Genomic DNA, 26,832 nt, shown 5'->3' on the forward strand with positions numbered 1-26,832 from the left:
TCTCTGCTCCTGGGTGTCAAATAAACTAACTAAGTGCATAGGTATGATGAGCAAGAGTGCCTCAACCAAAATTGTGAATTTAATGTCCCAAGGGTCAGGGGTTCTGGTGTTAGGGTGGGGCTCTATAAATTATATAGTTGTCGTGTTCACATGTAAGCAGCCATTTTTAAACCGGAAACAACTATATTTTATTTTTTAGAACCAAACATGATAATATAATAATAATAATAATAATACTTTATTTTAAGAGGGTGACCCGATTAGTGCAATGCACTAGTCTTCCTCGGGGCCCTCTAAGCATGTTCACAATAATACAATAATGAAATCATTGTACAATAATAAATAATACAACATGACGTAAAAATACAAGTACATATAGATTTCAGGAGATTTTAGTTGCGGCATGTTATTATGAATTTTTCTACATTTTTACGAAATGTGTGTAAATTCTGTGAAAAACGTATGTACAAAGGTAGTTTGTTCCATAAATGAACACCGGAATAGTGAAAAGAATTTTTAAATTGATTTGTTCGATATTTCGGTAGATGAAGGTCATAGTTTGTTTCAGATCGTAGAGCATAACTACTAGAAGAAATAAATTCAAAAGAGTCTCTTAAATAAGTAGGTGCCATACCATGAAGTGTTTTGTACAGTAATATATATTTATGAAAATCAATCAACTCGTAAATAGTCAGCCATCCAAGTTTTTCGAATAATGGTAGTGAAGGGGCATCATAAGCCACATCTAGTATAATACGGGCTGCCCTTTTTTGCAATTTAAAAACTCTATCTATGCCAGCACCTGGCGCATTACCCCAAATAGTTAGGCAATAATTCAAAGAGGGCAGAATGTATGCATTATAGAATAGTTTTCTTGTGTGTAAGGGGAGGAATTTTTTAATTTTGCGCAACGTATATAATTTATATGTCAAAGATTTACAAACTGAGTCAATATGGTGATTATAGCGCAATGAACCATCAATATGCACTCCCAGAAGTTTTTCAGATTCAACATTTTCAATTAATTTGTTTGAAGCATATAAATTTAGTTCAGGTGAAACTATTCTTGATTTTCTCTGCTGAGTTCCCATAAGCATACATTTTGTCTTATTGGTATTTAACACCATTTGATTTTTGGAACACCAATTTTCAATCTCACACAAATCAAAGTTAAGGGCATTCTCAATACCTTCTATATTTTTATGATATGTATGCAAGGTTGCATCATCGGCAAACATATCAATATCTGTTCTATTTACATGTAAAGGGAGATCATTTATATACAATAAAAATAATAGGGGACCTAAGATAGAACCTTGGGGCACTCCTGCTGTGACGGGCAAAAAATCAGAGGAATATGTTCCTATTTTTACACACTGAGACCTTGAGGTTAAATAAGAATGAAACCATTTAATAGCCCTTTGATCAAAGTGATATGATTGAAGTTTACTTATAAGAATTTCATGATTAACCAAATCAAATGCCTTGCTAAAATCGATGAAAGTTATGCCTACTAGATTTCCTTGGTCCATAGCTTGTAGCCAATTATCTGTAAGTTTTGTAAGAGTCGTTTGACATGAATGAAATTCTCGAAATCCAGATTGTGATTTAAATAAAAGATCAAAGTTAGAGGCAAAGTTACGTATTTGATTTGCTATGTGTTTTTCAACTAATTTTGATAATGTTGGAAGAATGGATATCGGTCTGTAGTTCCCTGGATCTGCGTGGTCGCCATTTTTGAAAATAGGAGTGACTTTTGCTTGTTTTAAACTGGATGGAAATACTCCATTAGTGATACTAGCATTTATAAGATGTGTAACAGATTTGCATATGACATTTGCCGAAAGTTTTAGAAGACGAGGTCCGATAAAGTCTATACCGGCTGACTTATTTACATCAAGTGTATTCAACATATTCAATACTTCAAATTCAGTTATTTCATTAATACTGAAAACATTTTCTTTCCCTAGTTTAGTTTCTGTATACCGATTTAATAATTCTGAATCAAAACTTTGTACTGACATACCTGCTAATAATTTACAGGATATTTCCGTAAAGTGTTTGTTAAAAATATCAACAATATCCTGTAAATCTTCAAAATCTAAACCATTTTGTGTAATACGGATAGGTGTAAAAGTTTTGGATTTAGATGCCAAATGGTTTAAATAACTCCACATTTCTTTAGGACTTGAGCTTTCTTCAATTGCAGATTTGTAATACTTTGATTTTGCTTGATCTATTAATTGTGTAACTTTATTTCTCCAAATTTTGTAATTTTCTGAATTCCTTTGTAAATGATATGTATCGCGTAAATGTCTGGCATCATTTATTTCCTGTGTTAGCCATTTAGGTCGAATTTCAGTCTTGACTCTTTTTGTTTTTACTTTGGCATGCCTGTTAAGAATATCATTAAACAATTCATAAAATTTATTCGTTATTTCGTTTGGGTCTTTAAGTTTAAGAAGGTTGTTAAAATTTGCATTTTCTAACTCTCTCAAGAAATCGTTTTCGTTGAATTGTTTAAAATCTCGATATTGGATTTCAGTATGTTTTCCTCTACGCTGTATACAATTAGTTTTCCGTGTCAAACATACAGGGTAGTGGTCAGAAATAGCAATAGGGGGCACATTTGTTTCACATATGTTTTCTGGTTTAGTTGTATAAAAATGATCAATTAAGGTACTTGAGGTACTTGTTATTCTAGTAGGAACAGTAACTATCTGAGAAAGTCCAAACTCCTCTAAAGCAGATGTCCAATATTGTGGGGGGTCTTTCATTAGATCAATATTAAAATCACCTGATAGAATAATTTCAGTATCGTCACAGCAGGAGGCACGGTTCACCTCCTTTGCTAGGTCCTCCGCCCAGCAGGAGGGGGCAGATGGTGGACGATAAGCAGAGCAATAAAATATAGGTTTAGAATTTTTTAGATTAATTTCTAGCCAGATTGTCTCAATATTACTGATCTCAAAATCAGTTCTACGTTTATATGTGATATCACTTGTGATATAAATCAGAACATACAAATCCGGAATATAAAATGTCAATTAGTAAATTATAGATACATGACATCCTCCCTTTTTTAAATCAATAAGCACATTAATTAACAATTAATCAGTTTCAAAGCAATCATTAAACAGTCAATGAATATTGAAATTGAAATCATGTAAAGACTGAACTGAACTTTTAAGTTTACAAAATCTTTGAATGGTATTAAACTTATATACATGTACATGCATGATATTTTACATGAAACTACATTTAAACTGGTTGCATAACATAGTCTGCTAATTTGGATGGAACTTTCACAGTACGTCCTGATCTGGTTTTTATGGTTTCGTCAGGAGTTTGTTTTGAGCGCTCGGGAGACTCTGAAGACGGCTTTAGCGGAACGTGTTCTTCAGCACTACTCTCTGGAATCTGGAAATCGAAATCCTCACTGACTTCCTGTGTGGGTTTTACGGAATTTGTCTTTTTCAGCATACCGCGGTTTCGACGATACTTTTTCCCATCACACGATACGATAAAGGATTTTGGTAGTGGTAGTTTGGATTCCACGGTTGCGTGTCTCCATGTTTTGCCATCTTGTAGCATAACGTTATCTCCTGTGTCCAAATTCGGAAGACTCTTTGTCCCTGTGCGATCATAAAATTTCTTCTACTGCAACTGTCTGGCTTGTAGTTTCTTCTGCATGTTGTTGTCCTTAGGACGAAGTAGATCTGCTGCAATAGGTAAGTTTGTTTTCAGACGACGTCCCAGAAACATCTGTGAAGGTAACTGTCCTAGTCCTTGGATTTCTGTGTTGCGATAATCCATCAACGCTTTGTAAGGGTCTGTGTTTTTCTTGAGAAGCCGCTTAACTGTCTGCACCATTCTCTCTGCCTGTCCATTAGATTTAGGATACACTGGACTAGATGTTGTGTGTGTAAATCCATACTCTTTGGTAAAATCTTTGAACTCCTTGCTCGCATACTGAGGACCATTGTCTGATACTAACTCATCAGGAATCCCGTACTTGGAATACATGCTTTTAAGCGAGTTGATGACTTGTAGTGATGAAAGGTCTTTTAAGATGATTATCTCTGGCCATTTCGAGTAGTAATCTACAGTGAGTAGGTAATGGTTCTGCTTGTATACGAAAATGTCAGATGCTATCTTGGACCATGGACGATCTGGTAACTCTGTACACGTCTTTGGTTCCTTTGGATTGGAATTCTGAACTTCAGCACAAGTTATACACTGGGATACTTTATCCTCTATTTGCGCTGCCATGCCCGGCCAATACATAGACTCCCGTGCTCTACTCTTACACTTCACGATACCAAGATGAGATTCATGAACCAAGTCTAACATTTTCTGCTGCATCGATTTTGGAATGATAAGTTTACTGCCTTTGAACAGTAGTCCATCCACATGTGATATTTCATCACGAAATGTCCAGTATGGAAGAAGGTTTGATGGTAAGCTCTGTTTGCTGTTTGGCCATCCTAACAGTACTGTATCGAGTAGCTGTTGTAATGTTTGATCCTGAGAAATTTCTTGTTGAAATTCCTTGTAACGATCAGGCGACATCGGTAAGTGTCTGTTGAGAGTGATGTTGTTGACATCAACTTCAGGTATCAACTCTTCTCCAGTTTCATCAAGATAGTGTTGACTCAAAGCATCAGCAACAAACATAAGTTTGCCAGGTTTGTACTCAATCTTTAAGTCGTATTTCTGAAAGGCTAGAAGTAGTCTTTGTAAACGCAAAGGTGCTGCTAAGAGCGGTTTCTGAAAAATAGACTGTAATGGTTTATGGTCGGACTCCACAGTTACTGATCTACCATAGATGTACTGATGAAACTTTTGACATCCGAAGACAACTGCTAATGCCTCTTTCTCTATCTGCGCGTAATTTCTTTGAGACGCTGTTAGTGCTCTTGACGCATATGCAATGGGTCTACCTCGTTGTAAGATGGTTGCCCCAAGTCCTCTTGAACTTGCATCCACTGAGAGTGTTAGCGGTAGTCCTGGGTTGTAGTATGCTAAGATCGGTGCTTTGGTAATCATAGCCTTGATTGTCTCAAAACTGATATCTTGTTACTTTGTCCAATTCCATTCACAGCCTGAAGAAGTTTCAGTCAATTTGCGTAGTGATGCACTTACATCTGAAAGTCTTGGAAGAAACTTTCCTAAGTACTGAACAAGTCCTAAAAAAGTAAGTAGTTCTTGTCGATTTTCTGGTTTCTGCATCATCACAATAGCTCTCACTTTTTCTGGTTTCTGCATCATCACAATAGCTCTCACTTTTTCTGGATCAGGTTTCACTCCATTTTGGGTGAGTACTTGTCCTACGTATTTCACTTCAGTTTTACGCACTTCACATTTCTGCCTACTGAGCTTTAAGTGATACTATGCTGTCCAAAAGTCGTGAACACACTGACAGCTAGTTTACATAATTTATTCTCTAGGAATAAACCGTAAATGCTACAATGACAAAAAGAAACAATACAATGTAGCACATGCAAATAGGCCAGGGAGTACAAAAAACAAAGTTATAACTTACGCGAAAACAAAAACATTCAAATGCATAAAATTCAATTTATCGTAAATATAGAAAGAAATGCACTATTTATCACTTTTATAAAGATAAAAATGAAATTACAAATATACATACACTGTGGGGCTGTAGAAACACCAACGTTACAAGTTGTACATATTGTAGACATGAAAAGCTCGTGGAGCGGAAATAGTAAGTAGTACATAAAACCAAACCAAATACGTAAAAAATTTCCGGAACGGAATCCGGAACGGAACACTCCCTGCCTAATATTGATATTATCATAACAATATTACTATAAAAAACATATCAAATTCAACAAAAATATTCTGATCAAACATTGGCATACAAATATAAGAAAATTTGGTGCAACGACCAGGATTCTAAATATAATATATCAAGATGAAATCAATAAATTTTAACAGTTAATTATCACTTCAAAACTGATTGATAAACTGATGTACACTGTTAATCAATTAGACGAACAAGTTCACTGATCGGTCGCGTATATGTACACGGCTTCCCATTAATGATATCACGAACAGATGCCTTCCGTACGAGTCCATCTGCACTAGGAAAGACTTCTTCCACAAGTCCAGTAGCCCACTGACACCTAGCTGATTCACGGTCCTTGACGACCACTACGTCTCCAACCTTCATGTTCGTTCTTTCAGATCTCCACTTACGACGGGATTGTAAGTTCTGAAGGTAATGGGTTTTCCACTGTTGCCAGAATAAATCGGATAGGACTTGCACTTGCTTTCACTGTTCCTTGTATATGTCACGTATGTCAACATCCATACACATGGAAAAGTGACCGGATATCTTCTGATTCAGAAGCATGGCTGGACTCAACACAAATGGTACCTCAGGATCGTTAGATATAGTAGTAATCGGTCTGGAGTTAATTATGGCTGTCACTTCCGCCATCAAAGTACTAAGTACCTCGTGAGTGAGATTTTTTCCTTTTGGTCCTAAGAGTAGTGAATCCAATACTCGACGCGTTAATCCAATCATTCGCTCCCACACTCCTCCCATGTGGGAAGAGTGGGGAGCATTGAATGTCCACACAATCTTTGACTTATCAAGGAAGTTCTTCACTGGTCCCTTCGTTACATCAATCCCAAGATCTTCTGTAGCACCAATAAAGTTAGTACCTCTGTCTGATCGAAATAAAGACACATTCCCACGAAGTGCGATAAATCTACGTAATGCATTGATGAAAGACGAGCTGGACATTGACTCTACTAACTCAATATGGATTGCTGTCGTCGTCAAACATGTAAACATGATGGCCCAACGTTTACTTTCAGCTTGTCCTCCACGTGTTTTACGTGTGACGATGGTCCAGGGTCCGAATGTATCTACTCCCACTGCACTGAATGGAGGTCCTGGAGTAATCCTGTCCGGTGGTAAATCGGCCATCCTCTGACTTTCAAACTTCCCTCGTAATCTTCTGCATGTAACACACTTATGAATCACTGATGAAATTAGTTTCTTTACACCAATAATCCAGTAGCCTTTGTTTCTAATTGCACCTTCTGTGATGTGTCTGCCCTGATGAGCTGATTTCTCATGAAAATGCTGTACAATTAATTTTGCCACATGAGATTTCTTAGGAATAATGATCGGATTCTTCAGTTCCTCAGAAAGTACGCTAAGATTCAATCTTCCGCCAACCTTCATAATGCCATCTTCACTCAGGTAAGGACACAATTTTAGCACAGAACTGTCTCGTTGTAGAGGTTTCTTATGCTGTAAACAATAAATATCATCCAAGAAAAAGGTTTTCTGAGTTTCTTTGATGATGACTAATTCACTGTCTCGTCTAACTGTAACAGGGTCTGTCACAATCTGCTTTCTCTTTCTGATGAAAGTCTTAAGCACCGTAAGTGCACTCACTAAAGAGTTCCAGCTGGAAACATTTTCAAAAATCTTGGTAAGATTAAAGTCCTTTATCACTGTCCTTTTAGCACTGACACGAATTTCGTTGTCCTGTTCTGGGTTAATGAGGGGAAAAGTCTCATTGATGGTTGCCGTGTTGAGATGAAGGAATTCTGGTCCTCTCAACCACTCCTGGTACAAATTTTGAGCTGCGTTCAATCCCCGCGTTCCTAGATCTGCTGGGTTCTCTGTTGATTTCACATAATTCCACTGCGAGGGATTGGATGTTCGTAGAATGCGCTCAACACGATTGGCTACATAATTGTAGAAACGTCTCGTTTGGTTGTTAATGTAGCCAAGTACAATCATACTGTCTGAATAAAATTTTGTGGTTGTAAATTTGACATTCAGATGCATGTTGAGAATTTCTGCTACATCTACTGCTAGTAAGGCCGCACAGAGTTCAAGTCGTGGCATGGTATGTCCATGAAGTGGCGCTAATTTCGCTTTGCCGAAGACAAAAGTTACTTCTATTCCCATCTCAGTAGAAAGTCTCAAGTAGGAAACTGCTGAGACAGCCTGTTCCGAAGCATCGCAAAACACATGTAGCTCAACTGTCTCACTCTGGCTCAAAGATTTGGTAAAATACATGCGAGGGACAGTCACTTGCTGTAGCGATGTAAAAGAATCCTTCCATAATTCCCAACGATAAACATATGAGGGGTCGATCTCATCATCCCAGTCATACAGTGCTGTTATTTCTCGAAGAATTATCTTCCCTTGGATCACAAGAGGTCCAGTGAAACCTAAAGGGTCGTATATGCTGTGAAGCATGGACAAGTAACCACGTCTCGTGTTAGGTTTCTTGCATGAAACACAAAACTGTCAGTAGATAAATCCCATGACAAACCTAAGCTCTGACGTATAGGTAGCGAATCTTTCTCTAAGTCTAACAGTTTTATTTCTTTGCTTAGGTCTTCCTTGGAGAAAGCTGACATCACATCTTTGTGGTTTGATGCAATTTTGTGTAACTTAATATTGCCGTTGTTCTTAAGTACAGTCTGAGTTCTTTTCAACAAATCGACTGCTTGTGAAGCAGTTGGTAAAGACGTTAAAGCATCGTCTACATAAAAGTCATTCTTCACAAATTCTATGATGTCTTCATCAGAATTTCTGGTGCTCTTGTGTAAGCCAAATGTTGCTACAGATGGCGACGGAGAGTTCCCAAACACGTGGGCACACATGCGATATTCTATAAGTTCCTTGTTAGGATCATTATCTCTATACCACAGAAATCGCAAGTAGTCCCTGTGGTCGACGTTGACGAGAAATGAGTAGAACATCTGTTCAATATCTGCTGATACTGCCACAGCGTCTTTCCTGAATCGAAGGAGAACACCCACTAAATTGTTTGTCAAATTAGGTCCTGTGAGGAGAACACTGTTAAGAGACACTCCTTGGAATGTTGCAGAAGAGTCAAAGACTCCACGTATCTGATCCTTTTTCTTAGGGTGGTATACTCCGAACAATGGAAGATACCACACCTCTTGTCCATCCTTTAACTCTGGGGCTATCTCTGCTGCACCGCTATGTATGACTTTGTCCATGAATGTAACAAAGTGTTGACATTTTTTCTCGTTCTTCTTCAAGCTTGAATCAAGAATCATTGCTCGCTTTAATGCCATTGGTTTGTTGTTTGGTAAGGGGGGTCAGTCCTTACGAAATGGAAGGGGCGCCGTCCAATTTCTACAGGCACTAATTTTCATTTCCTTTTCCATAAGATTAAGGAATTCGCGATCCTCCACAGAATGACCAATAATATTATCGTCATGTCTTCTCTTGAAAATATCCATGTCTTGACCTGAATCTCTTTCCAATATTTTCAACTCCTTGTCACATGGTTGGAAGATCGTAGATCGTCCGCTAGGTAATACAGAAGTTTTAAAACTTGTTATGGTTATATCTGACGAAATGTCTAACATAGGTAAGTGTTTTCCATCCAAGCACACATTTCCAATTATGACCCATCCAAAGCATGTTTTCTGTGCAAACGGATTGTCTTTGGGTCCAAAAATTTGTTGAAAAACATGGTGCGCTTCTGTCAAATCGCGTCCTATCAAAAGTCCAATGTGATGTTTTGGATCATATTTAGGAATTTCTGACGAGATGCCACGAAGATGTGGATACTGCTCCGCAATCTCAGGGGTAGGTATCTCAGACACGTCTTGTGGAATACTTCTGCACTCAATGAGGGTAGGTAATCTCAGTGATGTTGTTGAATCTAGAGACTCCACTATGAAACCATAGGCTTGGCGACCAAGGGCGTGTTCCTTTCCTGAACATGAAGACAAATTATACATAAGTTCATTTCCTTGTACACTCAAGGTATCCATTAGTGCACTTGATGCCAGTGTGCGATTGCAATGTTCGTCGATCATTGCGTACACTGTCGCAGATGTTTCCGGATGTTCTTCTGAGTACACTCGTACTAAGACATTTTTTGCACAGGAGCGTCCATTGAATTCATTACATACTGTTGTACATTTTGAATCCACTTTAATGAAACCAGTCTCCCCGCCGTGGGCTGTTTGGGAGCAGCTGTCCTGAAGTTTCCTCTTGTAAGTAACATGCATAGCAGTAACATGATTGTTACTTTCACATTCTTTACATTTGATTTTTTCTGTACATTGTCTCTTTGTGTGACAGTTAGTTCTTAAGCACTTGAAACAAAGTTTGTTTTCTAACACATATCTACGGCGTTCCTCCATTGGCTTCCTCATGAAGAGTTGACATTCATCAAGGAAATGCGAGATAGCATTGGGGTGCAAAGGACATGATCCTTTGTTAGGTTTTTCATTACTTCCTGTGTGAACATCCGTTTTCTTTGATACGATGGTAGTCGGTTTCTTGGTGAGTTTTGGCTTATCCTTTCCTGCGAATGGAGCTGAAGTATCAAACACAAAGCTCGGATCATTCAAGGAAACACTGAGTTCATGAATAAATTTCACTAATTCCTTGAAAGGTGGAAATGGAATGTTATGTTTTATTTTAAATTTCACAGCTCTGTCACGCCATTTGTTTTGTAGGTTTTCTGGTAGCTTAGACACAATAGGATTGATGCCGACTCGTGTATCGTAATAAGACAACAGTAGTGAATACTGAGGATTGTTCTTGTTACACTCTATTTCCCCCAAGAGGTCGACGAGGTTGTATAACAACGTTTTGTCCTTTGGTATCTGTAAGACTGGAAATTTTTTGAGTTCACTTTGTAGCTTTGAGTCGATCAGTTCAGGTGATCCATATCGTTCATCTAACCTTTGCCAGATCCTGTTAAGTGCAGCACCAGTATCACTAGGATTTGCTCTTCTAATTCTCGTAGCTTGGACTGTTGAGTCAGGTCCTAACCATCTTAAGAGGAAGTCTATCTCTTCGAGGGGACTCAGCGTGGCTTCTGACACAATGCTCTTGAAGCTTCCTTTCCAGAGATTATAAGATGAAGGATCATCATCATATTTTCTAAGTCTTTGTGAGATCAAGTCTTTCTTCATCATATAACTGTTCATGACATTAACGGTAGCACTAGTAGTTGAAGGAATGACAGTTGATGGCACAGATGAAAACTGTTGAGGTTGAATGTTACTGTGTGAACGTATATTCCCAGATTCCAAACTAGGCTGCGATACCACAAGTTGTGCACTAGAGGGCGTTGGTTGTGTGTTCATCGGTTGCGATACCACAGGTTGTGCACTAGGGGGTGTTGGCTGTGTGTACATAGGATGCGATACCACAGGTTGTGCACTAGGGGGAGTTGGCTGTGTGTACATTGGATGCGTTGGTCGCGGAGTGTATGCCGAGAACATAGGATACATAGGCCGAGGAGTCTGAGGAGCGTACATGAATGGCATAGGTTGCGGTGGGTATGTCGGCTGCATAGGATGTCTGGGATAAGCTGCCAGTATGGGTCGCGGTGGATTAACAGCTGGTCGCACTAGCTGTGGATTATACGGTTGTTGTAAAGTTTCTGGAACACATGTTGTTGACATGGAAGGCAGAGTATTATCCAACTGTGGAACAAACTTTTCTGCTTGAGGATTAAGAGGTAAGTTCTTTATAAAAGTTTTAGATTTCTCAAACCCTCCTACTTTCGGTAATCCTAGATCAACGTGACTTCTTTCATCTTCACCCATTTCGAATTTCACTCTTGTTTCTGCGATCTCAACCTCCTCTTGATGTTTAAGTAATTCTAATTGTGTGTCTAAGGATTCCTGCTCTTGTTTCAGTTTTGCAGCATGTAATTGTAGCTTTGATTTCTGACGTTTTAACTCTGCAACCTTCTCTGCATTCTTTAGTTTGGTTTTGGCTTCCTCCACTCTCTGTAACGATTTGATGCAAGCTGAAGACATCCGACCACTTACAGTATTTACCTCCTCTTCCAATGATCTTATGGTCTCACTGAGTTTTGTCAAACACGATTCTGTATCTTGACTAACTAGTCTATAACTGTTGTCTATCAGAATTCTCTCACTATCACTGTAATTGTGTCTGTTCATGTAATCCTGACTTTCCTTATATACATGTGTATAAATTTCAAAGTTTTTCTCAACCTTATACCGGATTGAGGTTAGCACTGTAAGTTCTTTAGAACATAAAGGACTTGTATATTCCTCGATAATTGCTCTTACCCTGTTCTCAATATGAAGAAGTTTGTCTCTATATTTTTTGATATTTTCTTGAAGATGTTGTTGTCCTTTTTGTGTTTGAACCTTTACCCTATCTGACGTTCTTGTCGGTTCTTGGGTCTGTTCACTCTGTTGTTCCCCGGAGGGTAACTGGTCCCCGGAGGGTATCTCTTCTCCGTTTGGTGTTGACATCATGGCTAGTCATTTACTATGCTGTCCAAAAGTCGTGAACACACTGACAGCTAGTATACATAATTTATTCTCTAGGAATAAACCGTAAATGCTACAATGACAAAAAGAAACAACACAATGTAGCACATGCAAATAGGCCAGGGAGTACAAATAACAAAGTTATAACTTACGCGAAAACAAAAACATTCAAATGCATAAAATTCAATTTATCGTAGATATAGAAAGAAATGCACTAATTATCACTTTTATCAAGATAAAAATGAAATTACAAATATACATACACTGTGGGGCTGTAGAAACACCAACGTTACAAGTTGTACATGTTGTAGACATGAAAAGCTCGTGGAGCGGAAATAGTAAGCTGTACATAAAACCAAACCAAATACGTAAAAAATTTCCGGAACGGAACACGTCTTATGTAACGTGCAATTTGATTGGTGCTTCTCAATGAGAGAAGCAAGCCCACAGATTTCGAATGAAATAAGTCAGGGGTCCCACGGCAACCTGTTGACTCAGGACCCCTGACGTTGTGAGGATGTGTTAACTCTTGACGATTATATTGTTTTACTCGTCTCACGACAAAATGTCAAATATTTAAATCCGTATGAATACATTAAGAACGACCTGTCATTTTGCTATTTAATATATATAGAGAAGTCTTACAATGATTTTTATACGCCCGTCTTAAGACGGGACGTATTATATTATAGGCTTCATGTCCGTCCGTCTGTCCATTCGTGTCCGGCTCATAACTTCAATACTATTAGGCCTAGGATTATCAAACTTTGTCAACTGATACTTCTTGGGTAGACGGTGTGTCGCGCACCAAAAGTAGTTCGTTCTGATCTTTAATAAAGATGCTATGGCCAAAAATGGAAAAATCCTGTCCGGCTCATAACTAGAAAACTAATAGACCTAGAGTTATCAAACTTGGCAAAAGTATACATTTTAGGTAGAAGGTGTATCGCGACCTATTTTAAGGTCACTGTGACCTTTAATTTTAGTGAAATTTTTTAAAAATTTAAGTTTTGTAAATTTTAAATTTCATAATCCTAAAAATGTAAAAACTAGAGTTGTATCCTTAATAAAAAGTATTAAATCAAGTAAAAACTTATTTTTTCATCATATACTTTACAGCAATCTTAAACAAATATCAGTGTTTGATGAGAGGAATTCAGTTTGTCCCATCGGCATAATTGGTGGCTAGCTAAGTTTTAAAATGAATTTGATAAAAAGTAATTAAAACTTGTTTGATATTCATTATTGCATAATAAACTAATAATCTGATATTATATAATATTAATTATTTAAAAACTAATTTTATGGGATGGGGTTGAATCAGCATGCCTACTTGGTCATATGAATTAAATATAAAACCTGTCTGGCATTAAATCTAAAAAGAGTATTTTATATGTTTTAAAAGTGTTTTAGGATAAAAAATGCAGATCCATTAATATTTAGGTAGTAATGAGTAGAAAAGCATCCAGTCAAAGATTAATTAATGAGTTCAATGTAGGAAAGCTGTCTGATCAAGCACTGCCTTATCTGTCTTTGGGGATTAGACAAAAGAAGTCTTCTGGTCATAGCAAATGTCACTTGATGGCCAGTCTTTCTTTTCAAAATTAATTTGACATAGATTAAGTTGTTAAGACTAATTTGATATTGTTTATTATGATGGCCGGCAGTTGACAAAGTCTAACACAAACAGTATAGAAATCTGTCAGTTATGTAATATTTGTTTTAATTACGTCTACAGCACAGGGGATGGATAAAGAAATATTTCTTTTAAAAATGGAAAAATCATGGAAATCTTAGAATCAAAGTTGAAGTGATTTTCTTGCAGTCTAAACTGTTAAAGATAATTGTGTAATATTTTGACGGGCGTATCATGCTGTGGCGTGGCACTTTATTCGTTTTAACTTGGGTTTAAGGGATAGTGGTTGTAGTTTAACCTTCTCGCAGCACTGTAAGGTTATTGACAAAAGAAATTATCAAGAACTTCAAGATAACTGAAATTATTTGTTCAAGGAGTTTTATTTTCACAGTACTGTTGTCCAGTTCAGTAATGGAGTTCCCTCCTTTGTGTAAGGAGGTAGTTTAATAAAAGGCATAAAGGAAAAAAAAATAAAACAAAAAAGGAATTGTAAAACAGGTCCAGGAAAATCACTAAATCCACGTATAAAGCTAAATATAGATATCTAGGTAATTGAACTTATCACAGAGCTTATTAATAATCTACCTATTTGCAATATTCACGTGCATTTTTGGTGACAGACTTACACGAGAAAATTGTCGCATTATGGCGGTACGTCGATTTACCCAAATGGAAATCAAATGGACCTAAATGGAAATCAAATGGACCCAAATGGAATTTTTCAATGTTTTACTGCGGTTTTATTAACTTTTACTTGTAAATTAAGTACTGTTTTGATTATATGTGTTATATGTATTATATGTGTTCATTATAGCTGCCATTTCCATGTGTCAAAACGGGGAAAATAACATCAAGGAAATACATTTAACACCAAACAAATCACCGATCATCATCATATATTCAGAGGAACAACTGAAAGATTTAAAGACTATAACTGTAAAGGCTCCAACGATAGCGTTCTGGGCATAGACCGTACCTTCAACCTGCATGGGTCCATGTTTTGTGACAACACCATATGAGAACCGCAAACTCATAATAAAAAACCTGAAAGGCTTCAATGGCGTCGAACAATTTTAAGAAAAACTATTTCAAAAGGTCTGCAAATAGGTCAAGTGAGTGACTCCAGTAACATAATAAAATGAAAAAAAAAATAGTCTTAACACAAATACAGTAAAGGGCCTGATAGCCTCGTGGCCTGGTCCGAATAAGCCAGGGTTCGAATTGACCAGACGTCAGAAATGTCCTTTATATCAATCTAATTTTTTTTCAGTCAATCGAAGACAAACGAAGGGTTTCATAAATTATTTTAATTAATTTCCATTGTCAGAGTGTTGTTCTGTTTTATAGTGATTGTATCTTAACTACAACCATGACTTTAATGTTTCAAGTACGATCGACTTACGATAAGGCGCGGTAAACAATTGAAGGAAATAAATAAATACAATAATACTGGCATTACTGGTCAATATCGTAGGTTGTTCGGCTAAAATTGGATTGAAGATCGTATAAGTAAACCTAAGATTAAGAAATTCAATTTTTAAACCGGGTAGTCTTGTTGTATTCGTGTTTATTTTGTAATTATTTTACCGTATTTAAGATTGTTTGTATTACAGTAATCGGTCCCAAAATGTGATTCATGTCATTCGACGCACCCTCTCAGTAGAAATACATCCGCAACAACCTGACTGATCGCTAGATGACGATCGGGCAAGCCCGACGCCATAAAAATGGAAACGTTACAAAATCCAATTTTCCTTGGGCCCATATTGCTGCATTGGGATGATGAAACAGACTCATTTTACAAATTTTTCTGTCACTTGAATTGCAAACTTGGATTCCCGACTGGTCTGAAAATCGGCAGTGATTTGGAGAAGGCCATGTTGAAAGCTGTTCGTCAAGCTTTCTCAGATCCTGTCCAATTGCTATGCACCAAACATTAAAAGGATAGCGTTCGACGATACCTAAAGGACAATGACAGTTGCAGCACAAAGGAAAGGGAGTACATCTTTTCCACCATATTTGGACAGGAGGGCATTATAAATGCTGACGATTCCTTTTCGTTCCATTCAAAAACAGCGGACTCGGACTGTCATTTGCAAAGTAAATATCTTCAATAAATTTCGACATCATTTTGGAAAACGTCTCAAACCTTTAATTCAAAAACATGTGTACAACCCACTCCGAACTGGCGTAATTACAGAACAATAGACCAACAACAACTCTGGGTCCATGAAAAATCATCTTAAGCATTCGTTAAATTTGAAGCCCCACAAAATTACAGACCTCATCTGCAAGATCAACGAGATCAGTGCCATCCAGTTCCATGATCTCCGCCGTGCACTCCATTGCAACGGGAATGATGTCTTAGAGGACTCCCTGAAGCAGCACAAGGTTGCCCCTGACGTGTGGCTGAAGCTGAGTCGTTCAGAGAAGAACAGGAGAGTGTGGAAACACCTCCAACGACAAGACCAACTACATAAAGAGTACAAACTGCAGCTTCCAGGTAAAACATTACTAGTATTTATTAAATTTTATTTTCAACTTCAGGAATATTTTACTTGCGTGTATTTCAATTTTATTTTTAATGAAAATGAATCATCTTAATTATGATATATTTTTTAAATAGATATTCCACAAACATTCAAAGTGGCCCAAAAACAATGTCAGAGGAAGAGACCAAAGGCCGAGCGGACCAGGCGCTGAACTAGTGACAGAAAACGCGATTGTAAATTTACCGTTTGTAACTTTACTGATTTGTTACTTCACCGATTTGAGACCAATTTGTGACATTTAAAGCAACTACCATGACTTTACCGATTAGTGACAATTTAGTACTATTCCACGTAAGAATCGGCAGGGGGCGGCACATGAGGGGTCTCCGATTTTTTTCAAACTTTGCATGCAGGTAGAGTATGGTTAGTGACTTCCTAAAATAGTTTTTTTTTCTCAAATCTGCGTCTGGTTTCCATGCGGCTGAATTTCCCTTGAAAATATGCAAAATTGCCAATGGTCAAGTTTAAATTAAATAAAAACTAAGAAAAGATATCACAGTTATGTTTTTTTTTAATTCAACTACAGCACAGGGGGTAACTTTTCAAAATTAATTCAAATTTCTATATGTCCAGTAAGATGTTCTAATTTTAAACTGAAAAGGGGTAATAATCCAAATGTGCAAACACATGAAAATTTCATTTTTTATGGGATTTTCGGATATCTAAAACTACAAAAACCCAACAACCAAATCAAAAAGACATTTTATTGTCATAGACATCATTCCCTGAGGTCAATAAAAGTATAAAACATTTTTTGTGCAAATGATGTTCTATTTAGGAAAAATAAGGATAAATTTATCATAAAAAATAGCATTTTCCTTTTTTCCCATAACCCCACATATGTCATAAATATTATGCATGTGGAATACATAATAAATTCACATAACTAAATGTTTTGAATTCCATCATCATATTCAATACAACATGTTACTTTTCATATTAAATAATAACTATCCTGATGTCAATAAAAGTATAAAAACATTTTTGTGCAAATGATATTCTTTTTCTGAAAATTGAGGATAAATTTATCATAAAAAATAGCATTTTCCTTTTTTTCCATAACCCCACATATGTCATAAATATTATGCATGTGGAATACATAATAAATTCACATTACTAAATGTTTTGAATTCCATCTATATATTTAATACATCATGTTACTTTTCATTATGGCCCCGCAAGAATTTGCGGGTGTCCTATAGTAATCACTCTGTCTGTCCGTCCGTCCGTCTGTCTGTCCGTCTGTCACTCTTCCGTCCACAAATTTTCTGTTTTTTACCAATAACTTTTTCATGGTTGCCCAATCATCTTCAAATTTGGTATGGTAGTTCAGTAGGCAGAAATACATATTTTGATGCTAAGTTTGGTTCTCTATGTCTTCTGGTTTGGAGCTGGGGTGGTGGGGTAGATTCTTAATCTATGCATAAGAATGAATGGACAAGTTATTTTATGGTTGCCCAATCATGTTCAAATTTGGTATGGTAGTTCAGAGGGCAGAAATACATATACTGATGCTAAGTTTTGTTCTCTATGTCCCCTGGTTTGGAGCTGGGGTGGTGCGGTAGATTCCTTAACTTTATATACCAAAGCATTGGCAAAGAGAGATAACTGCTGAAGATGTTCCCATTGTAAATTGGATGCTCTATGAGTCCCTTGGGATTAATTAGCTTTCCTCCTGAAGAAAATGCAGAGCATTATCTTTATCTGTCAAATTGAGATGAATTACCACCTCTGTCTACAAATACGTTTGTTTTGAAGTTAAGTCAATTTGGAATGCTATGAACACTCTGAAATGTGGATTTAAATTTTTATAATTTATTTTTGTTTAATAGTTATGATATCATCGAATTCTAATAACAAGAAATAGATTAAAGAAGATTTTTTTTAATTTCCTTTTTTCACTTTAAGTTAATTTAAGAATATTATTAATTTTTAGGAGAATTGTATAAAAAAAACTAATTCTATCATTAATACTGAAAAAGTTCTTATTGTAACTTTAGAAGAAAATGATGAGAGAGGTAGTCAATTAATCCTTTGGGACTAATTATCTAGCCTGCTGCAGGAAAGTAGTAGGCTTTTCTTTATCTGTCTTAGATTAATTAAAACCTTCGTCTGCAACTGCTGTTTGTTTGAAGTTAAGGTCAAGCCTTCATGATATCTGCATTCATTGAAGGCTGGCATTTTATATAACACAAGCCTCATAATTGTTTAAATATACATTCAATATTAAATTGTTCTGTTCTGTCTAATGTAAATACAAGGATATTATTTTCAGGTTTTTGAATATTCAAGAATTATCTTGAAATTTTAAGAATATATACAGTTGCTTCATACATTTTTTAATCATTCCGTTAGCTGCGACCTATTAATTCTACCCCATGGCGGGGCCCTTGCTGACTGGTCAGTTTTCTAGTATTAAATAATAAATACCCTGTGGTCAATAAAAGTATAAAAACATTTTCTCCGACTCGGAAGAAAATACAAAAGATTCAGTGTTAAGAATTGTATGAAAAGCTTTAATTTGAAGGTATTAACTATTTCTTAGCTTAATTTTGTATTTTTCAAAAACATTTTTTTTTATCAGTTACGCCATATATGGCTTTAAAGAAGCACATCAGCAGATTCATTCATCTAGATTTGCAATGATTTTCTCACTTTCAAGTAATTGTAAGACGGCCTGCAAATTTTCGTCTCCAATACTCTTGAAAAGGATGAAGAAACTTGACTTGGCTGAAGCCATTCACTGGGATGAAATTTTCTCTCCCCCTCCTCTGTCATGGTCCTCATGTCTCTTGCAACCTGAATAGCATTTTCTTTCTTTCCACTTTCTCTACCCCTCTCAATCAAATCTATCAGAAAACTTTTCGGGAAAACCTTTTAAATTTCCTGTCCTTTTTTAAGGCCCAACCCATTGGTTCACAAATATCTGTATTTTCTAAAGGAGTCTGCCTCCTCAGTGACCCATTGGAATTAGATATTAATTCACATTTCTCTGCCCATATCCTTTTCACCTGGTCGAAAGAGGACTCAGAAATTGTTTTCATTTCATGTCTTCCACTTATGATGTGATCTTCTAATGATCTAAATGACTGATAGAATTTGATGCAGCCCTCTTCAGGGCAAAGAAAAGCAGGTTTCATCCTTGATCCTTGCAATGATTCTTCTGGACTGGCAGGGTTTCTTGATATGGATTCATCATCTGTCTGTAGATTTTCTTCTCCCTCTGATGGTACTCTTGGAATATTGGATAATTTTTGCCTTTTTTTGTTGATATGTCCAGAAACACTTTTGTCCATAAAATCTTTAAGAATCCTGAGACACGGATCATCATGTTTCTGCCTGCAGAATTTTGTCACTGTATCTTCTGTCAACAGATTTCCTTTCCCAAAATCATAAGCACACCATAATCTTATACCAGAAGGACTGAACTCAACATTTGTAAGCTGAGTGATGCCTTTTAATGAATGACTTCTTAGAGTTTGCTTGGAAACATCAACATCTACCACTGCTGTCTGCACCCCACAAACACCATTTCAACTGTCGATTGCCCCTTTCATATTATGAGCTGACCTGATATTATGACCCTCAGTGGAATATACTCTCATTTTCCCACGCATGTGCGCAATCTTCGCATCGCAATAACTTTTTTCACACTGGGCTTCGCTATAATCATATCTAAAATGTTGATGCCTGAAAATTGAAATAAAATTATATCTTAATACCTATATTTTTTTCATAATATTGAATATCTGGCATATTACTTGAAAAGTTGGTAGGTTATTTTGTAAATAGATATATATTTGAATTAATGTAGTTATTGAAATTGGATGTTTAATAAATTGAAGAAGTTTGGATAAATACATATCAGAAATTAGTGTATGAATCTGTGTGTTGCATAATTTATTCTTACAATCACATTTCTTTCCTATATCCAACCTAATTAACTCAATTAAATTCATATTTTTATAATCTAAAAGTAAGATTAATTTGGATCTTAATGAAACTTATTACCCTTATAGCACATTGAACATTAGTGAAAGACTGATCATCACCTGTTCTCCTTGAAATGTCAATTTATTGGGAAGAAGTCAAAAATGTGAAAAGTTTACAGACAGACAAAATGTGAAAAAATCACTTGAGCGTTCAGCTCAGGTGAGCTAAAAACTGGAACATAAGCAGATCTAGGGGATGAGTTGAAATAGGGTAGGGTGGGGGCACTTTAAGAATAGCTGGCGGAGCCATTAGGAGTTATGGTAAAATTTTAATAGCAACTAGAGATATGTCCATAAGACATAAATGCTTCCCAGAGTGTATGCTCATCAATTATACACACATAAAAATTTGTATGAAGTTTTATGACAGTATCTTGAATAAAAAAAAATTATCGAATGGATAAAGATAATAAATTCGCACAAAATTATGTATGGGTGCATTTTAAGCTAACCTAAAAGTATTGAATGGTTTCTTTAAAACTAAGCTAAATGCAAATTAAACACGTTAGGACCACTCGCCAAAAGCAAGTTTTTATGCAATCCTATAGTTTGTAAGATTGATCCCCAATAAGCTGAGGAACTTCCGAGGGATCAATCTCATAAATAATGGCCCTACAGAAAAACTTGTCAACCAAAAGTTATTCCTTTTTAAGTGTCCTGATACAGATTAATGATATTTCAATCCAAAATAAAAAATTTCATTTTTTTCACTGTAAATTTATAGCCCATTTGGGATATTCTATCCCAAACGGCCTATTATATCCCATTTCATATTTTTCACTGTAAATTTATAGCCCATTTGGGATATTCTATCCCAAACGGCCTATTATATCCCATTTGGACGAGTGGTCCCAACCTGTTAAAGACAAATGGTAAGTACAAGGTCAAAAGTTTGGAATGCAGTTGAAAAGCTCTCATCAAGTATGAATGAGCATATAGAGTTTGATTACACTATCTTTAATGGTGTCTGTAAAACTGAGATGAACACAAATTTCAGAAAATTGAGGTCAAGGTAAAAAGAAAAGTCAAGGTCAAAATTGTTGAAACAGTTGAATAGCTGTCATCAATATCTTTCAGCATATGGTTATCAGAAATATGTTGAAAAGTTCCTTTAAAAGAGCTCTTTGAACCGAAAGGGCTGACAGACAGAAGGTTGGAAAACAGACATGACAAACTTTATATGCCTCGACCATTTTCATAGTGAGGCATTAAAATTCTAAAACTTTTTGAGATATTGCCCAAGAACGGAAGTTTTACACACCAAAAGATCGTGTTAGTTCATACCTTGACCTTTGACATTTTGACCTTTACGACGTTCGATCCTGATATTTAAAGTCTTGAACTTTTATTGCCAAGTATATTTTTAGTTTCTAAATACATAGCTTAATTAAAATTAAAATAAAAAATGGGGGTCAATAGGCTTCTTCTAGCGCTACAGTACATTTAATATGACCTTTTTGCACTGAAATTTGTGTCTTAATTAAAAATTACATCTTCGACGTTTTCCCTCCAATATTTTTATCCGATTAAAGCATGAAACAAAATGAACTCTAAGTCTGTTTAATAAAAGACACTTAAAAACTGTGACTAAGAAAAAGTTTCAAATTGCTTCGAATAATTAATTATTTGACCTTTCTGCACTAATAAAATGTTATTTTTAAGGCATTGAAAATATAATAAGCAAGAAAATTATTTTAAAGTCTTAAACTTTTTCTGATTTTAAGCAAATTGGTCAAAGTTATCTTGAATATTTAGAAAAGAACATCAAAAGTGGGGGTATATGATGTACATTTTCAACTATTACTAAACAAGAGATGTTTGTAAAACACTTATGCCCCCTCCCCCATATTTGGAATTTTTCTAAGTCCAAAAGAGCATAGCTCTGTTAAAAATAGCACGATCGTAGCCAAACAGAACTTAACCTTGATATTCATCTGATAAATCTGTATACTAAATTTTATATCAGTATGTGCAACAGTTGTGAAGAAAATGAACAGAAACTGCAAATAATTGAAATTTTTTTTAAGTCAAAGGGACATAACTCTGTAAAAAGTTATGCAATCATACCCAAAACAGAACTTGATTTAGATATTCATCTGATTAATCTGTATACTAAATTTCATCTCATTATGTGCAATGGTTTTGAAGAAAATGAATGGAAACTGCAAATAATTGAATTTTTTCTAAGTCCAAGGGGCATAACTCTGTAAAAAATGGTGCAATCATACCCAAAACAGAACTTGGCCTAGATATTCATGTGATATATCTGTATACCAAATTTCATTTCAGTAAGTGCAATGGTTGTGAAGAAAATGAACAGAAACTGCAAAGAATTGAAATTTTTCTAAGTCCAAGTGGCAGAACTCTGTGAAAAATGGTGCGATCTTACTCAAAACAGAACTTGGCCTAGAAATTCATCTGATTAATCTGTATACAAAATTTCATCTCAGTATGTGCAACGGTTGTGAAGAAAATGAACAGAAACTGCAAATAATTGAAATTTTTCTAAGTCCAAGGGGCATAACTCTGTGAAAAGTGGTGCGATCATACCCAAAACAGAACTTGGCCCAGATGTTCATGTGATATATCTGTATTCTAAATTTCATCTCAGTATGTGCAATGGTTTTGAAGAAAATGAATGGAAACTGCAAATAATTGAAATTTTTCTAAGTCCAAGGGGCATAACTCTGTAAAAATGGTGCAATCATACCCAAAACAGAACTTGGCCTAGATATTCATGTGATATATCTGTATACCAAATTTCATTTCAGTATGTGCAATGGTTGTGAAGAAAATGAACGGAAACTAAGTGGACCGACAGACCGACGGACCGACAGACCGACAGACAGCAGCAAAGCAATATGCCCTCCCTTCTTCGAAGGGGGGCATAAAAAAGTGTGATTTTTACTTTAAAATTGGCTAAATTTTCCCCCGGATTTTCAAAAATATTAACTATATTTGTCACACTTGGTTGATAGAATTCATAAAAAATAATTTAATAGATATTTCAGAACCAGCATAACATATTTCACTGCAAAAAACAGCTTTGTGTGCAACCAGCATGGAAATATAGGCATCCAAAATTAACAGTACTGTTATTGTTCAATTAGAAAAAAACTGACCATTTTCGTCTAAAAAACCTTCCTCCATAAAATATAGTCCCTAGCTTAATTCTACTTGAATGGAATTTAATCGCAGTTTTTTCATTGAATAAAGTTTAATTTGCATTGTAGAATTCAGTTTTATTGTTAGAACCTAAACATGATGCTTAATTTTATGAATAGAGGACCTGCGCAAAATACGCTCAAAATATCAGGATTGAACGTCCTAAAAATAAATAGTAGTCTTCCTTGGGCCATAGGAAGTTGAGTAAAATTTCACTCTAGAAATTCTTTGTGAAGCAATATGATTTATATATCCTGCAACTACCCCTTGCATTGACCTAATAAAGGTAACGTAATAAACCAAAACTTTATCCGGTCACTGCCCTAAGAAAGCCTCGTGCATGTATTCAGACATTCTAAAAGCATTGTGACTTTTATTGAGTTTACCAATATGGACTTTGATCCAAGACCAGATCACCTTAGAAATGCTTACAATGACTATTTTAGAAACCTTTGTTTAAATTTTTCAGGCATATCCAATATGCCTATATTTCAGCTCTTTGAACCTGCTAATGCGTATGATGTTGCACATGACCATGATAATTTGAAGCTTACACCTCAAGATAACTTTTCTTGAAAGAAATGGCCTACTTAATATTACCCAGGAACGAATTAATGCTATAGAAGAAAGAACCAGGGGTCAGGCAAATAACTCTACATGGAAAAATGAAAGAACATTGAGGTTACCATCATCAATGTATAGAAGAATTTGCAAAGCTACGGAGCGCACGGATATGATAAAGCTGGCTAATTCTTTAACAGTTGTGTCAGAGATTAAAGCCTTTGGAACATGGTAGAAGACACGAGAGTAGTATAAGGCGTCTAGATGGGTGGGTCAACTGAGTGCACTTTTGGAGCTGTGGGGGATAGGTGGGTCAGGGGAGTGCAGCCCCTGGAGGGGATAGGTGGGTCAATGGAGTGCAGCCCTTGTGGGGGATAGCTGGGTCAATATTTAGGACATGGCCCCTGGGGATGGCCTGGTCAAGGGAGTGCAGCCCCAGTGGGGGACAGCCGGGTCAATTCAGTACATATGTTGCATCATCTTTTTATATCTATTGCATCATCTTTTTTTTATACTTATTGCATCATCTTTTTTTATATCTCTTGCATCATCATTTTGATATTTATTGCATCATCTTATTATACCTGTTGCATCAACTGTAAGGGGGCCGTTTGCAAAAAATGTGCTTACCTATGCATTGTGACGTTATCCAATGTATAAATACGGCTTTTCTCCTACTTTCAGCTCATTCTACAGTCAGATCCAGCTCCCTGCCTGTGGGGGGGGGGGGGGGTCATGGATTCTACTAGAGAAAAACAGTTACATGCTCAGCGATTATTAGAATGGAAAAAAAGGGAAAGAGAATTAGATCGAATTCTTTATGAGAAAAGAGAGCAAGAGTTAAAGCTCCGGGAAAAAAATGCTAAAATATTACAGAGAAGAGCTCAATTAGAACAACAACGACAACTACAATGACAATTACGGGAGAGAGAATTAAATCAAATTCTTGATGAAAATAAAGAGAATTAAAACTTAGGAAAAGAAATGCCAGACTATTACAGAGAAAAAGCTCAACTTGAAAAACAACGACAGCAACAGCAAAGGACTACGTGAGGGATCAAAATTACCCATTCATTCACCACCGAAACCCAAGGCCATATCCCAGTATTATCAAGTCATAGTGAATGAAAGGGTGCACTCTAGAAAATTTAAAGCTCAAGAGGAGTTTTACACTGATTTTTAACGAGTTTCCAGAGGAAGAAAACAGAGGATTTGTTCGGCGATTATTCAGACACATATTACAAACCTTCAAATCGAAAATGCAGTGTAATCCCAACGATTACCTCCGCCTGAACATACAGTGGCTGGAACGTTATTGTTGACAACTTACACAAACGATCACGTTACACGCACGATTCCGCACGATTAACGCACGATTAAACCTGATACACGAACGATCCTTCACGTTCATGATTCTACACGTTACACGATCTTACACGATTGCTAGCGCAAACGCACGATTCTCCACGCAAAATAGATCAAATTATTTAGGAATCTATATTTCGAAAACGAAATGCGGATTTATATTGATTTTATATTCAAAGAATTATCAATAAATATATTATTTCATCGACTTTGAAAAAAAAATGGAAATTGATATTTCTTGTAATAAATACATGTATGATTTTTTATTTAATATTTTAGATAATAAATAATTATTTAGATAATTATCCGACATAAAAAAACGGACGTTCTATCAGAGGAAAGTAGTACCTGGACCGTAAAATTTGATTGAATTGGATTTCATAATATGTCAATGGGGATACGATTGGGAAAACAATGGCAGCATGAAATGACTATTAATGACATGAAAAGTTATATCTATACATGTCTTCATTACTTCAAATTGTTTAAGAATCTCTAAAATATGAAAAACGACATTGCAAATTATTGTTTTACTTTAAAAATTAATTAAAAGTAAGCTACAGAGATAAACACTGTTGAACAAAACCCCGAAAATCATACATGTGCATGACGTGCAATTACATTCGCCGACTAAACATTTATGCAAGGTTCGAAAAATATTTCTTTATTTGTAAAAATATTTCTTTGAGATTATTTGAAAATTAAATCTTACCACATGTAGTAGAGTGCGCCGGAACATATTTTTCCGTCAGTCCGGGCTTTAATTTTAGGCATTGTTAACGAGTTCCCCTCACATGGCAGGTGTTGTTAAATGTTCTTTGCTGCCTATTTAGCCACATGTTAGGTAAGTTCTACTCGATGATTTTATATCTTAGTATGTTCTAGACTAAAGTAGTTATGTATATCTTCTATGTAATTAGCTGTCTTAGGTTACAACGTAGAAATAGGTTGCATAGGTAGTCTTTCTTTACAGTGTCAGTTTGTATTCCCGCCATTATGAATTCCTTTGTTCGGTCGTAACATTATATGTATTAAACTAGTCCCAGATACTAGTAGGTTTTAATGTTATTTGAATAATACTCATTTATAATTCTAAATACCTTGTTGTGATTGGTAGCTCGATTGTGTTATTTAGCAATTATTGCATGTCCTGTACAATCCGGAATGGTCAATTCTAATGTATAATCAGACCATGTTAGGTATATCCGGTAAGGCGCAATATTTGGGATCACTTGTCGCCACTCTCTCA

At 36.0% G+C, this 26,832-nt stretch overlaps 2 protein-coding genes across 2 annotated transcripts; both read right to left on the reverse strand.

Moving 5' to 3' along the window:
* Window positions 1-3,657: 3,657 nt before the first annotated feature.
* LOC134256028 (uncharacterized protein K02A2.6-like) lies at window positions 3,658-5,049 on the reverse strand. The gene has a single exon (XM_062738621.1). The coding sequence runs from the start codon at window positions 5,047-5,049 to the stop codon at window positions 3,658-3,660; it is 1,392 nt and encodes a 463-aa protein (XP_062594605.1).
* A 1,252-nt stretch (window positions 5,050-6,301) lies between these two features.
* Window positions 6,302-9,108, reverse strand: LOC134256029 (uncharacterized). Its single transcript, XM_062738623.1, has 2 exons — window positions 8,334-9,108; window positions 6,302-8,229 (listed from the first exon to the last, which is right to left on the reverse strand). Exons 1-2 carry the CDS (start codon window positions 9,106-9,108, stop codon window positions 6,302-6,304), a joined length of 2,703 nt encoding a protein of 900 aa, XP_062594607.1.
* Window positions 9,109-26,832: the final 17,724 nt, after the last annotated feature.

The sequence above is a fragment of the Saccostrea cucullata genome, unplaced genomic scaffold (assembly GCF_032062105.1).
Source record: "Saccostrea cucullata isolate Sc308-1 unplaced genomic scaffold, CSIRO_AGI_Scuc_v1 ctg4423, whole genome shotgun sequence".
In the NCBI taxonomy this organism is placed as follows: domain Eukaryota; kingdom Metazoa; phylum Mollusca; class Bivalvia; order Ostreida; family Ostreidae; genus Saccostrea; species Saccostrea cuccullata.